This window comes from Pristis pectinata, chromosome 21, assembly GCF_009764475.1.
Source record: "Pristis pectinata isolate sPriPec2 chromosome 21, sPriPec2.1.pri, whole genome shotgun sequence".
In the NCBI taxonomy this organism is placed as follows: domain Eukaryota; kingdom Metazoa; phylum Chordata; class Chondrichthyes; order Rhinopristiformes; family Pristidae; genus Pristis; species Pristis pectinata.
Window position 1 is genome coordinate 25,576,738 of NC_067425.1, and position 17,828 is coordinate 25,594,565.

The 17,828-nt window shown below is 41.7% G+C and overlaps 1 protein-coding gene across 1 annotated transcript in view; it reads left to right on the top strand.

The window, feature by feature from the left end:
- The first annotated feature begins 3,677 nt into the window (after nt 1-3,677).
- Nucleotides 3,678-17,828, top strand: part of hsf5 (heat shock transcription factor family member 5) — a 66,388-nt gene continuing 52,237 nt past the window's right edge. The window contains exons 1-2 of the mRNA XM_052035963.1: nt 3,678-4,203; nt 9,777-10,190. Coding sequence (XP_051891923.1) covers nt 3,678-4,203; nt 9,777-10,190 — 940 coding nt within the window. The remainder of the gene's footprint in view (nt 4,204-9,776; nt 10,191-17,828) is intronic.

Genomic DNA, 17,828 nt, shown 5'->3' on the forward strand with positions numbered 1-17,828 from the left:
CAAGGACAGCTATTTTGCTGCTATAAGACCCTTGAACAGACCTCTTGCATGATTACTAGTAGTGTGCCGAACGGGTCGGTGTTGGGACCGCTCCTTTTTACCTTGTACATCAACGATTTGGATAATGGAATAAACGGTTTTGTGGCTAAGTTTGCGGATGACACCAAGATAGGTCGAGGAGTAGGGAGTATTGAGGAGATAGGAAGGTTGCAGAGGGACCTAGACAGTTTAGGAGAATGGGCAAGGAAATGGCAGATGAGATTCAATGTTGAGAAATGTGCAGTTGTACACTTTGGAAGCAGAAATAAGCAGGCAGATTATTATCTAGAAGGAGAGAAGATTCAAAGTACGGAAGTACAAAGGGACTTGGGGGTACTCGTGCAGGATACCTTAAAGGTTAACCACCAGGTCGGATCGGTGGTAAAGAAAGCGAATGCTATGTTGGCATTCATTTCGAGAGGTATAGTGTATAAAAGTAAGGAAGTGTTGATGAGGCTCTACGGGGCACTAGTGAGGCCTCATTTGGAATATTGTGCACAGTTTTGGGCCCCACATCTTAGGAAGGATGTGCTGATGTTGGAGAGGGTTCAGAGGAGATTTACGAGGATGATTCCAGGAATGAAAGGGCTTACGTATGATGAGCGTTTGTTGGCTCTTGGACTGTACTCACTGGAGTACAGAAGAATGAGAGGGGACCTCATAGCGACATTTAAAATGTTGATAGGAAAGGACAGAGTAGATGTGGCTAGGCTGTTTCCTTGGTGGGTGAGTCCAGGACCAGAGGGTACAATCTTAGAATTAGAGGGTACAGTTTCAAAACAGAGATGAGGAGAAATTTCTTTAGCCAGAGGGTGGTGAATTTGTGGAACCCCTTGCCACGTACAGCAGTGGAGGCCAGATCAGTGGGGGCGTTCAAGGAAGAGATAGATAGATATCTAAATAGTCAGGGTACCAAGGGATATGGGGATAAGGCCGGAAATTGGGATTAGAATAGGTTTTTTTTCCTCCCCATTCCCCATTTCTTTTTCCCTTTTCCTTGGAGCAGACTCGATGGGCCGAATGACCTGCTTCTGCTCCCTTGTCTTGTGATCTTGTGATAAAGAACTCTTGATCTCTCAAACTACCTCGCCATGGCCCTTGCACTTTACTTGACTACCTGCACTTCACTTTCTCTGTAACCAGAACACTATATTCTTCATTCTGCTATTGGTTTTCCTTTTGTGCTACCTCAATGTACTTATGTATGGAATGATCTGTCCGGATGGAATGCAAAGCTTTTCACTGCATCTTGATAAATGTGACAATAATAAACCAATTACCAGTTACTGATTTTCCAGTTATGCCAACTGTTCAGGAGAATCCACAAGAAGTTAAAGGCAGGAGTAAACTTACTCTGCTATTCAATTTTAACTGACCCAAACCTCCAACCCATTTAGCCATTCTTACATATATCAAAAATAAATTTAATAGTGCTAGGGGAATAAAGAAATCATGGGAACAGAACAGAAAAGTGCTGATTTTGAAGTTATGCTATAATCATATTGAAGAACAGAACCAGCTTCAGGGTCCTATGATTCCTCCTTTGAACACTTTAATTAATTTAGCACCTATAACTTTTTGGTAAAGAGATGCAGATTTCTACTATGATTTGTGTTTTGAGGTGATTTTACTGCTTATTAAGAAAGAAAACAGCTACAAATACTGGAAATCTGAAATAAAAATAGACAATACTTAGCGAGTCAGCCAGCATCTGTGGAAAGAGAAATGAAGTAATGTTTCATGTTAATGACCTTTCATTAGAGCCAATTATTGGGGAACAAAATGTGGAAGATCAAAAGTGGAGTGAAAACACAGCTAGGTGTCAGACTTGGGGCAGGGGTGGAGAGATGGGCTCAGAGGAAACTGAAGAGGGAAAAAGATCCATAAGAATGTTATAATGCATGAGCTATTGAAGTTAACAATCTTTGATGCTTTGAAGGAAGGAAACCCTTTTATGAAGAATCAAATACAATGAAAGATGATAGAAACTGCAGACCAGAACAGCTCTGATATTGTGTAATCAGTGCTGCTGCAGAGAGATCGAGAGCACGTATGTGCCAAAGCATGGCATTAAGCATGAATCACAGGATGAGATGAGCAATTAACATTCTTGTCATCATGGGTGAAAATGAAATATGAAGGGTAGAATAAGTTGGAGCCAGAAATAATTGTTAAAGCTGTGAAAGGGAGTTTTGATCAACACCTCATCGAACATAAGAGGGGAAACAGAATCCACTGAAGTCATCAAGGTAAAAGAGACAAACAAAACTTGAGTCGAGAGAGGAGCAGAGTTTTTTTTAAGTTGTTCAATGAGGGGTCATCACCTGAACATTTACTCAGTTTCTCACTCCACAAAAGCTGCCAACCTCACTGAATATTTCTAGATCCTTCTGTTTTTACTTCACTCCTTAATGGCGTGATTCTCAACTCAAAAAGAAACACCTTCCTGTCTTGAATTCCTGCACCAGGGGAATTAAGTTTTCTTTATTGATTCTTTTTATCATTGTAAACTGATTGTATTGTTGCTAAAGGCAATTCCTTACAGTGAAATTTGAAGTTACAATCTTAGACAATAGTTTTCTCATTCAAAAAAAGTTAAGGGGTTGCTAGATTACATATCACCTTTCAAACTCCGTTATTTCCTATGAAATAAGTGCAAATTGGTATTGGTTTATTATTGTCACTTGTATCAAGGTACAGTGAAAAGCTTGTCTTACAAACCGATCGTATGGGTCAATTCATTACACAGTGCAGTTACATTGAGTTAGTACAGAGTGCATTAACGTAGTGCAGGTAAAAACAATAACAGTACAAAGTAAAGTGTCACAGCTACAGAGAAAGTGTAGTGCAATAAGGCGCAAGGTCAGAACAAGGTAGATCGTGAGGTCATAGTCCATCTCATTGTATAAGGGAACTGTTCAACAGTCTTATCACAGTGGGGTAGAAGCCGTCCTTAAGCCTGGTGGTACGTGCCCTCAGGCTCCTGTATCTTGTACCCGATGGAGTAGGAGAGAAGCGAGAATGACCCATCATAATTTACGATTACAAAGTTATTGTCCACAGATAATAATCATCCGTTTGTGAAACATCAGTCGTTTGTCAATGAGGAGCCTCGGCCGGAAAATAATTACCAAATGTCCAACTGACGAGTTGCTGGTCTGTTGGGACGAAACCGCGCGCGTCCGGGAGCGAACCGGATCACGTGCACGCGCTCCGTGGGCGACTGAACCGCGGGCGGCGTGGGGGAGGAACCTCTGAGCGCATGCGCCGCCCAGCTGCGAGCCGGCCGCCGGCCTCGAGCGGCGAGCCTTGCCTCCAGGCGCGTGCGCCCTGGGCGGTTGGTCGCCGCGAGCACGGGCCGGGGCTGTGCCGCGCGCGTGCGGCGGGCGCTGGGCACGAGCCCGAGCTCGGGCACTGATTGGCCAGCGCTGGAATTTAAACGGCGGTTCGGGAACGCGGACCAACGGTTCCATTGAAGGATCGATCGGCCGTCGGAACGAGTGATCGGCACCGATCGATATCAGTCAGAAGGAGCGCTCTGTTCCGGGCAAAACTTCCCCCCGCCCCGACACCCCTCACTACCACACTTTATGCTTCGTCAGTCAGCCCGATCGATGAGCCCTGTTGTGAGCCATGAGATGGAGGAGTTCCTTCTCTCCACCCCCATCAACCCCAATAACTTCCCAGCCAAGCTGTGGCGCATCGTGAACAGCCCCCGATACCGCTCGATCCGCTGGGACCCCCGCGGCGAAGGGCTCATCGTCGACCAGCAACTCTTCGAATCCGAGCTCCTCACCCCGATCAAGAACGTCAACAATGGTGCCAACCTGGAGCCCGACACCGACCTGCTCTTCAAAACCACCAACTTCACCAGCTTCATCCGCCAGCTCAACCTGTACGGCTTCAGGAAGATGGGGCAAGGGAGCGGCGAGCAACCAGTGCCTGGCGAGCTGGGGGCAGGGGATGGGCTACTTCATCACTTCCACAACCCCAGCTTTAAACAGGATCACCCAGAGCTCCTCATCAACATGAAAAGGCTAACCAGTGCCAACAAAGCCAAGCTGGCAGCTGGGCTCCAGGTCAACACCAGACCACCCAACCGTTTTCAGAGGTATCTCACCAACTCCATGGACTCCATTGGCCAGACCAAAGGGGACCGACATGGTAGGGATGGAGTTACAGTTACAGACTCTGATGGGTAGCGGGGAGTGAGAAAATTAATGGCAGACAAATAAAAACAAGGCTGTCTTTTCATGATGTTTACTATATGAAAAAATTTGATGGCAGTATCTTCAGTTCTTCATTTTCATTCCCTCATGTAATGTGGATAGTTCTGGCAAGGGTAGGAATTTATTCCCTATCACAAGGAGCCCTTTAGAAGGTTTTGATGAGCCAGCTTCTTGACCCTCTGCTATTCTTCATGGTGAAATTACTCACATGGTGCTGTTACACAGGGAATTAGAATCATGACAGCGCAGAAGCCAGTCATTAAGCCCACACTGGCTCTCTGCAAGAACATTCTAGTCAATTCCATTTCCCAGCTCTTTCCTGCAGATTATTTTTCTTCAAGCAGCTATCCAATTCCCATTTGAAAACAATAACTGAAACTTATCCTTCTCAATTCTATGGCAACAGTTCACTTGTGAGCTGCCCCAAAATTACATGGGCACAAGAACCAAGGTGTTGTGCCTGGATTTTTCTTCCACAATCTCCTGCTATTGTGAGCAGTGAAGATCATGGTGATTGTGCTGGAGAGCATATGGAGATGGAAAGGAGATTACAGCATGGTGGGGATGTCAAACAAAAAGTCAATTATCTCAGGACAGTGGGGATTAGTCTGAGAGATGATAGGAGGAATGGGAATGGAGGTTAGAAAAATGATAAAGACTGTAGGAGTGGTTGGTTTGAAGTGTATAGAAACTTGGGTAGGAAGGGAAGATGGGATCATGGGGAATGCTGAGAACATCAGTGCAAGCTGGAAGGGATGGGTGGGAAGAGATTAAAGGAAGATGGACACTCCAGCAGCAGCCCACACTGTTCAGTCTTCTGAGTAAAACCCCCTTCATTGTTTTGTAGAACTCATATGCATGACCAAATTTAAAATATGATGTCAAGTGATTCACATACTGTATGTGCCTGGCACTGCTCCTGCATTAGCACACTGCGGGCACAGAAATGTCAGTAATGATTTCAACCCATTGGTTTCTATTCTAACTTCTATTCAAAGCAGAAAGTTTGGGTGCCCCTAATCTTGGAGACAGAGTACTCTATCTTTCTTTGTAGGATAATCCACCCATTCCCCAATCAGTGAAAAATTGTTTCCCTTTGTCATAGATAGTGAGGATCAACTGGGGATTGTTGAAATGTGATTGATAGGTTCCAGGAATGTTCTGCTTAGTAACATCGATGGGCAGAGATGTTATGAAGCATGTACTTCATTTCTTTATTATTTGGGTCCACTGGCAAAGCCAAAATGAACTTTGTATTACTACCATCCCAGGAAGCATGGTAAACAGATGGAAGCATATTGCTTTTGTACAGACACAGCAAACAACATCCATTCTGGAAAAAAGTATAAACTGGCAGATGCTGGAAATCTGAATTAAAAACAGAAAAGCTAATATACTCAGTAGGTCAGGTAGCATCTGTGGAGAGATAAACGGAGTTAAAGAGTCAGTTAATGACCATTCCTCAGAACTAGGAAATGTTACTAAACAAGTATGTTTTAAGTTGCAGAGGAGGAGGAATAGTGAAAACAAAGTGAAAGTTTCTGAACAGGTGGAGACAAAAGAAACTGGATGACCCAGATAGTATTGGTATTAGCTTGTGGGGGTGGGTGATGAAGGCTTTTCAATCGCACTTAATAAGGAATCTAGGCTTTCAATTGCACCACTGAGGAATCTAGTGCACATACATAAACATTTTTAGTGCATTTGTTCACAAGATGCAGATCAATAGACTTGTAGATAACAAATAATCATTTTTTTGGTCTGGGTGTGCCCTGATTGATATATGCTGTTAAAGAGTTCACACACTTTGGCAAGCCATCTCATGCATGAAATCCAGTTTCTGCTTATTCTCACTGACGTAGTTCTCAACCCCAGTGAACACGTCATTAATTGCCTGTTTTATGCATTTGTAGTGAGCTGACCAAGAGAAGTATAAATACTGGCACCCTGAGAAACTTGCTATTCATTGACCTGCAACCCCACACTAGGAGGGCAACAGCAGAGAGGGGTACAGCATTGAGGGGAGTAGCAAAGAGGTAGCCAACAGAAAAGTGAAACTTATCAGATCAGATGAAGGAAAATAGTTAGGTCTGGAGTTGCAGCTGGGACCTATGTTCATGGAGAAGGCGGAGACCTCGCAAACGGGGGAACATAGTAGGGGTTGGAGCAAAGTTTGGCACTGTCAACAATTGGATGGATCAGTGGACATGTTGGGTCAGGTGATTGGTTGATTGAGAGTGGTGAAGAGAGTAGTATGGGTCAAGAGGGCCAAGAGTTTGGATAGGTGCAGGTCAGTACCAGGGTTGGGGGCCTGAAGGAGAGCCTGTAAATAATTAACAGATGAGTTATGTTTTGAATCTGAGGCTGAGACAGGCTCAGGGTGATACTTGTCAACAGAAAAACTTGTCAACAGCAGGACCAGGCCAGCTGACCCATTGAGCCTGCCTCACCCAAACTGTATAAAATATACCAATGCCCTGGAAATTGTAGTAATAAATAGTAGTAAAGGTCAATATACTATTTGCCTTCCTAATTGTTTGCTGCACGTGCATATTAACTTGTGTATGAAGACATTTTGTGAATGTCCCAATCCATCACCATTTAAAAAAAATACACTTCTGTTTCTGGCACCAAAGTGAATGACATCACATTTTTATGTAATACTCTATGTCACTCTTTATCCCTTTGATCCCTCATTCCCTCCCCCACTCAAAATCCCACCTAGGTTTGTATCATCTGCAAACTTGAAATTCCTCTCCGTTAACATATCAGATGACTGGTCCCAGGCCCAGCACATAGATGCAATGACAAGGAAGACGCACCAGCATCTTTACTTTCTCAGGAGGTTCAGCATGTCACCAAACACTCTAACAAACTTCTACAGATATACTGTTGAAGATATCCTGACTGGTTGCATCATGATCTGGTACGGCAATTCGAATGCGCAGGAACATAAGAAGCTGCAGAGAGTAGTGAACTCAGCCCAATACCTCACAGGCACATCCCTCCCCACCACTGGTAGTATCTACATGAGGCACTGTTTCAAGAAGGCAACATCTATCATCAAAGGTCCCCACCATCCGGGCCATGCCTTGTTCTCGCAGCTACCATTGGGCAGGAGGTACAGAAGCCAGAAGTCCTACACTGCAGTTTCAAGAACAGTTACTTCCCTTCAACCATTTGGTTCTTGAACCAACCTGCACAACCCTATTCACTACCTCAGTACAGCAACACCATGATCACTTTGCACTACAATGGACTTTGTGTTTTTGTTCTCATTGTGTTCTTTCTTGTAAAAATTGTGCATCATTTATGTTTAATTTATGTTTTTCTTATGAATGTTGTGTATCTAATGCCAAGTGCCTGTGATGCTGCTGCAAGTAAGTTTTTCATTGCACCTGCGCATACATGTATTTGTGCATATGACAATAAATTTGACTTTGACTTTGGAAATATGGTACTTGATTCACTAAACAAATCTCACACAAGCAGGATTCACAGTGATCTACAGGATTTGCGAGCCACTCCAATGTAAAGGTAGATCCTAAAATTGCTGCTAAGCTTGTTTATGCTTAATTGGTATTGATTGAGTCAGAGATCTGGGAATCTTTGTACTTTGCTTAAGTGTCAGTGAACTAGAGAGGGAGTATTCCTGCCCCTGAACACCAGTGACCTCTGTCATAAGGGAATTTGTGTGTATGTTGAATAACTATGAGAGTGAATGAAGCTGTGGTGATCCCACAGTCCAGCAGTCTGTTAGAATTTGTGGTAACTCAGTGACATCAATCTTTTCAAGGAAAGGAAGGAGAAAATTGGAGGATGAAAATAAATCAGAACTAGAAAATTGCAAAAAAAGTTAGTTATTTAGTCTCTCATCCTGTTTTGCCAATCTAATGAATCCTGTAACAATGCACTGCTGGGGAGAGAGTCCCAGAATACCATTACCCATTTTTCCCCTGTTTTCATTCCTAAATTGAGCCCTCTTGATCTTGATTCCAGCTCAAGGAAATGTTTTGCTTTGAGAGCACTATTATATTCCCCCATGTATTACATCATCAAGAGAATTAATTTGAAGTAATTTTCCATTAGTTATAGAGATAATCAAATGGGGAAAATGCAGTTGCAAAGGTGGCCTGAATGTCTCGAAAGTCCATGAAGTGATGCCAATCAAAAAGTCATTTCACACAGAGTGAAGTTATGTTTTGAAATTCAAGGCTCCTGTTTTTGAGAGTGCCACCATATTGATCTGCCTTCCACATTCCAAGATTGTCCTCAGAGTGTAGTTACTGTGAAGCTTTCTAAGTGGAGGAATCTACCCACAATTAATTCAGTAAAGCATCGTATCTAATGTCAATCTTCCAGTATACACCAAGAATGCTGAAAGAATAGCATAATTTTAATGGCTTAAGTAACTCATAGGAGATTGATACATTCAATTGATACATTAATTTGTCATGAACTGTGAAACTGAAATTCTTCTAATCACTGCTGACAAATGTTGGCGCTACCTGGAATTCCAGAAACGGGGCCATGATTGATTTCCTTGGGAAGCTTGACATTGCAGCAGAGTACAGTATTACCAGGAGAACTAGAGAGCTGGGATTGTTTTCCCTGGCGCAAAGAAGCTTGAGAGGAGATTTGATAGAGATGTACAAGATCATCATTGGTTCAGAAAGGGTAAAGAGATGGAAGCTGTTCCTGGTCATGGATGGTTCCAGGATTGGGGATATAGTTATTTTAAACAGAGTACTGGTTATAATCTGTAATTCACGTCCTGTAGAAATGATGGAAATGACATCAATTAAAAGGGTATTATATACATACTTAAAAGAGAATAATTTATAAAGGCAGGGGGGAAATGGGAATGGCAAGGATTACTGTACTAGGAGGCAGCATGGACTTAATGGGGCAAATAGCCTGCTAGTGTGCTATAAGAAATTATGGTTATTGCCCTAATTTCATGAAATTTCATGATTTTATAAGCATTTAGGAAAACACTGAAAAAGATAATATCTCTCAAGTTATGGTTCTACCACAAAAATGGGCCTCCCCTACCCCTAATCACTCTTAAAAGATGATAAATCCCCTTTTATACTGTATACTTTTATGCTCTTATACAAAGATAGAGCTAGCTTATTTTCAAATTTTAAATTTACCGAAGCTTTGAAGATGTCAGGAATTTACTGAATAATTAGTGGATTGAAATAATATTTCATTGGTGGAAAGTAGTAAATTAAATTTATGGACTATAACTAGAAACTAATGTGGCTACATTAGCAGAAAATGCTCAATGTTTTTGTATGCCTTGGCCAGTTATATTAATGAAAGCATTAACTGTTAATACCTCCATTAAAGCAGTGAAAAAGTAATGCTGTGCAGAAGGTCTAAGTGATTGTTCATTCATAGCAACAGCAATTTTTAGCTCTTTATTATTAAGTAAGAAGCTCTTATTTATTTATAAAAGTTGACCACCATATAATATTCTCTCCTCTGTTATGTTTTACGCAGGACCTGTGACAGTTGGCCAACTTCAACGAACATTCCGCAGGGATAACTTGTCCCCATACCCATTTATGTCATCTACCCACAATCAAAGTCCTTTACATACAGTGTCCATTAAAAATTTGTCAGGTTCTAACCCTGGTGGCCTAGATCGAACCCCAATTCCCCCACGTACATGGCACAGCTCTATTGGACTAGTGGCTGGACAAATTGATACCACCTCTTCTTCTCCATTTGCTGACAAAGCAATTCCATTTTCTGTCATACAACGATTTCCCACCGAGGTCACCTATACTCTGCAACCAAATCCTAATAATGTGCATGTTCAACAAGGATCTCAAGAGATAGGAACTGCTGGTCAGAAATATACCAGTTATCTTACTTCTCCTTCACAGTATCATCAGGCCTTCTATCCAACAGGTACAACTTTTTAAATCCTAGATGTTGCTATTCTTTTACTTGTTTTCGTTCATTTTGATTATATGAAATGCATTGCTAGGCTGCCCAATAGTAAACACTCTTCAGTCAAAGATGTGATCAAAGACTATCTTATCCAAGATCTCGACTCCATAAGGAGTTGTATGCAAAATTAATGATTTGGCATGAAATTAATTCAGGCTGGGCATGTGTGGTATTTATCTATGTATACTAAGAGAAATTATGGCAGATATTTAAACAGCATTGACAGGCATTATAGGGAAATGTACAAGGAGAGGGCAGTGTGTATATGTAAAACAATTTTTAAAATTCATATTACATAATTGCCAGATGAATAATGGAATCAGTTATGAATAGTAAACAAAGATTTTGTAAGCAATATTAATCCAGAGAGAGCAGAGAAAAAAAGGGGCAGAGTCAACTCTGCTTCCACCATGCTGCCACAGGACATCCTGGAGCTTCCAAAATTTGACCTGAACCTTGAATTAGACATCTGAGGACATGTTTATTGAGTCAACAGAACATTCTTCCCAAAATATTGTGCTCCATCCTAGTTACTTCTGTTTTCCATGTCACACATTTTGCTTCCCACAACCATGATGGCCCTACCCATGCTACCTGTTTTTTCTCTTTGAGCCTTCCGATAACTCCAACCCATCACTTACATCATCTCCATTATATATTCTGTTTTCTCAGTACCTTTGAATTCCAAATTATTGCTAGAAGATAGGAAAGTCTCAAGGCTTGAATCATGTTTTGGATAGAAAAAGAAAAGCAAGATACAACCATTATTCCAAACATAGCTTTACTAAGAAGGCTTCACATCATTTGCATTCACCCCTTCACCTGTTGTATCCTGCTGTGGACTTTATTTCTCTACTTTGGTTTCTACAGATGAGTCAAGCAGCAGACTGACAAAGAGGTATTCACAGAACCAACCTTGTGAATACTCACATTATCTTCAGACTCCATGAGATGTATACGTTAATCTCCTGATTACCATGTACCATCTTCCTTCAGCTGATGAATCAATACTCCTCATGTTGAATAGTACTAGGAAGCAGCACTGAGAGCAGAAATAGCACTGAGAGTAGAAATAGATGGTAATGTCCCCCATGTATATGCTGCATGGAGGACCTTACTGTCCATCATTAAGAGTGCCTTGACAGCAGCACCACTATGAGGTGGCCATGTCCTGAAAGACATAGGTGACAGGCTGGCTCTGGGGCAGGTGGTGAGTCAATAAACAAAACTACTTGATCCTCAAAAATCTGCCATGACATCATTGGTAGAAACAAGAATCTCATGGTCCTTTGGAAACAAAAGTCATGTCTGCACACAGAGGAAATCCTATATTTTGCCACTATCACTGTGCTGAATGGAATACACTCAAGCAGGTTCAGCAGCTTGAAACTAGGCATCTATGAGGCTTTGTGGGCTATAACCTGCAGCAGAATTGTATTCCACCACAATATGTAGCCCAATGGCCCAGTATATTCCTCACTCTGTCACTGTGGTTATATCAGGGGGCCAACAATGCTTCAAAAGGCATGCAGCAGGACATAGCAGCATCAGGTCTACTTAAAAATATGGTGCCAACCTGGCAAAACTGCATAACAGAATTAGGTGCATGCTAATCTGCAAAAAACAGGATGCAATGGACAGAACCATGTTAACCAATGGATCTAGTTGTGAACAGTGAAATGGACAACAGGAGAGGAGACACCACGAACATCAATATCCATAGTAATGGAGGAGTCCAGTATATGATGAACTGAGGCATTTGCAGTCACCTTCAATCTGTGATTCCTCGCAATTCCGGAAGCCAGTCTTAAGCCATACTGAGTCACTCCAAGTGATAGCAAGAAACAGCTAAAGGAACTGGATATAGAAAAGGCAAATTGGATCAGACAACGTTCTTGCTATAGTACTGAAGACTTGAGCTCCAGAACTAGCTGGGAGTCTAGTGAAGTTTTTCTAGTACAGTTGCAATACTGGCATCCATCTAACAATGTAGAAAATTGCCCAAGGATGTTCAATTTATGCACATATAGTAGGACAAAACCAATGTGAACATCTGCTCCCCAACTAGTTATATCCTGTATCATCAGCAAAGAGAAAGAAGGTGTAATTGACAGTGCAGTTAATTGAGACTTACTCTCTAATCACCTGCTGATTGATACTTGGTTTAGGTTTAATGAGGACCACTCAGCTTCAAACCTCATCACAGCCTTGGTCCAAACTTGGAACAAAGAGCTAAATTTCATAGACATTAAGGTAGCTTCTGACTGAGTATGGCATCAAGCAGCCTTAGTAAAAACTAAAATTAAAGGACAACAATGGGAAGACACTCAAGTGGTTTGAGTCATAACTCACACAAAAGAAGCTGGTTGTGGCTATGGAATGCTGGAAATACTCAGTATGATAGGTGAGAGAAACAGAGTCAACATTTCAGGCCAATGACCTTCATTCAAGAATAGAAAGCATTAGAAATTAAATGTTTTTTAAAGATGAAAAGAAGTAGGGGGGCGGGGGATGGAGAGAACAATGGGAATGTCTGTGATAGGGTGGAGACCAAGAGACACTGAACAATACAGGTGTAGTGTTGTTGACTGAGAGATGATAGTGAAGGCTTCTGTTTCTCTCTTTGGTTCCCATCCATCTCCTTCTGTTTCTATCCAAAGAGAGAGGGGGAAAGCTGGAAATTGAAATAAAACACAACTACAGTGAATGCTCAGCAAGTCAGGCAGCATCCGTGGAGAAAAAGAATGGAATTAACATCATAGGTTGATTAGTTTTCATCTGAATTGGATAGTTCCAATACAAGTTGGAAAGCAGGTTATCTGGAATTCATTATTGAGTCCTAAGGGCTATAACATGTCTAGTTGGAAGATGAGATGCTGTACCTTATCTTACATTAGACTTTGTTGGAACATTGCAAGAGGTGTAAGAGAGAAATCGGTGGGAATGGGATGGGGAATTGAAGTGATGGACCACTGTAATTTAAGTGTCATTCAATGGGACTGAATGGCAGCATTCTGCAAAGCAGTCACCCAGTCTCCATTTGGGTTCTCCAATATGGAGATTTTATCATGACCACTAAATGCAATATACTAAATTAGAAGTATAATTGAATTGCTGCTTCACCTGAAAAGAATGTTTCCTGTTATCTGGTGCCAACTAGATTTTTTTCACCATGGACATCCAATCCCTGTATACCTTCACCCCACACTAGGATACTCTGAGGACCTTTCACTTTCTCCTCAAAGAGAGGTGCAATCAGTCCTCCTCCACCACCACCAGACTCTACCTAGCTGATCTTGTCCTCAAACTACTTTTCCTTATAGTCAACTTACTTCCTGCAAATTAATTGGAATCCATATAGACCCAAGCCATGGTTATCTCATTGTGGGATGCATGGAACAGTCCTTGTGTCAATTCGACTCAGTTCCTCTTCATCACGTTTTCTGGTACAGCTGCTTCCTGCTCTCATACAGGACTCAAATGTTTCATTACATTTGCTGCCAATTTCCACTTACTTTCACACAGTCCACCTCTGCCTTCCCTTCCCCTCCTCAATTAAAGCATCTGCATCTCAGGGGATAGTTTATCAACTCTATATACATTACAAGGCCAGAGACTTCCACAGCTATCTCCTCCCACCCTGCTTCCTATAAGCATTCTATTTTCCCAGTTCCTCTGGCTCCATCACATCTGTTTTGATGATAACGCCTTCCACACCAGTGCTTCTGAGGTGTCTTCTTTGTTCATTAAAGTTGTCAGGGCTCTTAACTATATCTGTTCCATGTCCTGCATTTCTGCTCTCAACCCCCACCCCCGACACACACACAAACACACACACACACACACACACACACACACACACACACACACACACACACACACACACACACACACACACACACACAGGATAGGGTTCCCCTTGTCCTCACCCTCTACCCAACTAGCTTTCACATTCAATAGATGTTCCTTCATAATTTCCACCACCTACAAAGCCACCTACAAAGTGATATCACAGGCAGACACATCTTTTCCTCCTCATTTGTATTCTGAAGAGGCTGTTTCCTCTGTGAGTCCCTGGTTCATTCTTCCATCTCCACCGATGCCGATTCTTGTTCTCACAGCACTTCCAAATGCAACTCTTTCCTTCGCACTGTCTCAGGACTGAAGCATTCCCACCAAGTGAAGCAGTGGGGCACTTTTACTTATACCAGTTCATTATATTTGTCTTCTACATTGGTGAAACCAAATAAAAATGGATGACCACTTTGACAGTCTAACTGGCTGTCATATTAATTCTGCATCCCACTCCCATTCTGACCTCTCTATCATTGGTCTCTTACACTGTTCCAGCAAAGTCCAATATATAATTAAAGAACAATATTTCATGACCTGAAGAGGCATTTTACAAACCTAAAGGCTCAAATGAAGAGCAAAGCTGGCAAATTTTGTTACGCAGATGGCAGGAAGACCCACTTTTATCACATGGTCTTAGATATTGTTACCAACGTTATCATGGACTGTAATTGCACTATTACCAATAACAGAACCACCTTTGTAAGTTTAAAACACATCTCCTGTTACCCACTCCGACACATGTATTTTATTTTTAAATGCTATTGTATAACGGTGTAAAGGACTAATATTTTATAGCGTCTGGGCTGTGGCTAATTTGGCAAGAGAACCTTTGCTTTTGCAATCCTAAATTATAATTTGTTACCAGTAGCTTTGTAACTTGTATCAATTTTAGAGAGCAGTTATGAACCAATTAAGCAAAAGAAATAGTACTTGCAGATTTCGGAAATTTTCATTTCACTAAATGCTTCACAACTAAATATTTGTAACGGAACAAAACACAATCGGTGACTCTAGATTAATGCTACAGATAATGGGACAGGAAAGTGCTGAACCCTGAAAAATGGAGGCCAGATTTTTCCAGTCAACAACCGACTGTCAACACTGTCAGTATTTTTCAGAGATAGTCTCTTGAAACCTCACCTAAATAGGAAATCTCATGCTACTTTAATGGCCACTTTATGGAGGTCAATAAGGTAGAATGTTCATGGGCATCTCAACAGAGGGTTGCCTGATAATTTTGAGGAGAAACTATTACTCTAAAAGAGAGGGATTGGTGGCATGGAGAATTCTCTGCAACAGGCATAATCACCCTGGGTATTTGGAGAGCTCAACTTTAACATTTCCAGGATCTGACCATGCGTAAGAAAGCTTTACTTTATTGAAGAGGTCATTACAGAGATTTGAGGCCTTGTGATAGACTGATCAGATGTTAAAGCTGGAACTGCATTGCCTGTTTCAGTCAAGGTCACAGTACTTCTATGCTTCTGGGATCTTCCAGACCACAATGGGTGATCTAAGCTAGTCTAGCAATCCTTTTGCAGGGAGATCTGAGTCTCTAATCACTCTATAGGATGACTGTATTACACTTCCTATTGCTAGAAACAAAGATTGCAAGAATTTTGCAGGTTTGCCTTTTAAATTCAGAGGTAATCAACATTTACTTGAAGTATTGTTTGTCAATTACTGCTGGCAGTGGATCATGCAGATTTCCATGTTTCCGTTTTTCTTTACAATGTAAAAGGAGGCAATTCAGTCCATCGAGTTTATGCTGGCTCACAGAGTAATCCCACTCCCCCACTACTTTTCCTTATAACCTATTCTCTCCACATTCCCATTCCACCTACACTAACTGCATTTACAATGACCAATTAACCTGCCAAAACATATATTATTGGCACATGAGAGAAACCCAGTGCATCTAGCAGAAACCCATACAGTCACAGGAAGAATGTGAAAACTTCACACAGACAGCACTGGAGGTCAGAATTGGACTTGTGTTGCTGGAACTGTGAGGCAGCAGTTCTACTTACTGTACCACTATACCACCCAGAGCTACCAGGATGCATTAATAATTACATAATTGAGCTTGAAAGCAACATGGTCACTGGATTTTAAAGTTGTAAGATTTTAAGGCAGCATGGTAGCGTAGCGGTTAGCGTAATGCTATTACAGCGCCATCGATAGGGGTTCAATTCCTGCCACTGTCTGTAAGAAGTTTGTACATTTTGCCCATGACTGTATGGGTTTCCTCTGAGTACTCCAGTTTCCTTCCACATTCCAAAGATGTACGGGTTAGTAGGTTAACATGGGTGTAATTGGGCAGTGCCGACTTGTTAGACCAGAAGGACCTGTTACCATGCTGTATAAATAAAGTTTAAAGTTTAAAATTTGCAATAGTTCATAGCTATCCTGTGAAACTCTTTGATACCAGCTGAATCCCCACACTAGAATCAATTCAAGAATATAATTAAGAATACCATTGAGGCTCTCAAGCATAGGATTCGTTGCCTTGACTCATCAAGTACCCAAGGAGAAGTTATTGATATTTCTGGAGATCTGCTTCATATCCATAATATAGTTAGAGACCAGTTGTTACCACCAACTATTGTGCCAGATGGTCAAGCTTGGGAGTCAAAACAGGAAGAGGAAAAGGAAGGTGAAGGGGAATAAGCAGAAAATAACTGAAATTTTCAGCAACTCACTGAGGGAGAACAAGAGTTTTTTTTTCAGGTCAATGACCTTTTGTCAGAACTGGGAAAAGTTTTAAGTTGCAGAGAGTGGGCAAAGCATGGAAAGAACAGATGTGAAGATCAGGGATAGGGTGTGGAGCAGGAGAAGTTAAATGACCAGAGTGGCTGTGAAGCCAGCTAAAAGAGGGTAATAAAGACTAGTGAATAACAGCAGGTATGTCTGGGAAATGTATAAACAGAAAGAGCAAATTACCAACTGATATTACCAGAGGAAGGGAGAAATAATCTGTGATTGCTGGAAAAGTGAGATACTAGGCTAGAATGGTTGATTATATGAAGTTGTTGAATTCATTGTTAAGTCCAGAAGGAAATAGTTTGCTTAGGTGGAGGAAGAGGTGGTCAACTTCAAACACCCTTTGAGTTTCATTGGAAGAGTGTCTCAGGCTAAAAACAGACAAGTCAGAGTGGGCTAGGGAATTAAAATGGTAGGCAACTGGAAACTCAGGATTACCTTTGCAGACTGAACAGGTATTCTGAAAACCAGTCACACAATTTCCATTGTTTTCCTGAATATAACAGAGACCTCATTGTGGGAACCAACAATGAGGGGGGCAGGTGGGAACACCAGATGCTCCAGCTGAGGGGGATATCTACTGCCACCTAATTGAACAGCTTTCGTGAGATGCATTAAACTCAAGCTCGCATTGTCACATATACCCACCACCATTTACAACCATCAGACAATCCATTATCTGCTCATAAATCTTTCAACTACTTTCCCGTGAAGATCAAAATGAAAAGCTCCACCACCCCACAAGCATCAATTCCTCTGATTGCCCTAAACTCATTCTCGCTGATGAATTGGATGGCAGTTGCAAGGATAATGATAGGCAGATGGGTGAGGGGATCAGAAATAGGCTAGTAAATTCCTGTTAGATAATTCCCTCACTGTGATGCCAACAGATCTGTTCTCCACAATATTACTGGGTAGTATTTGCAGAGCTCACTCAGTGACCTTGTGGAGGACAAAGCTGTTGGCATCACAATCCAC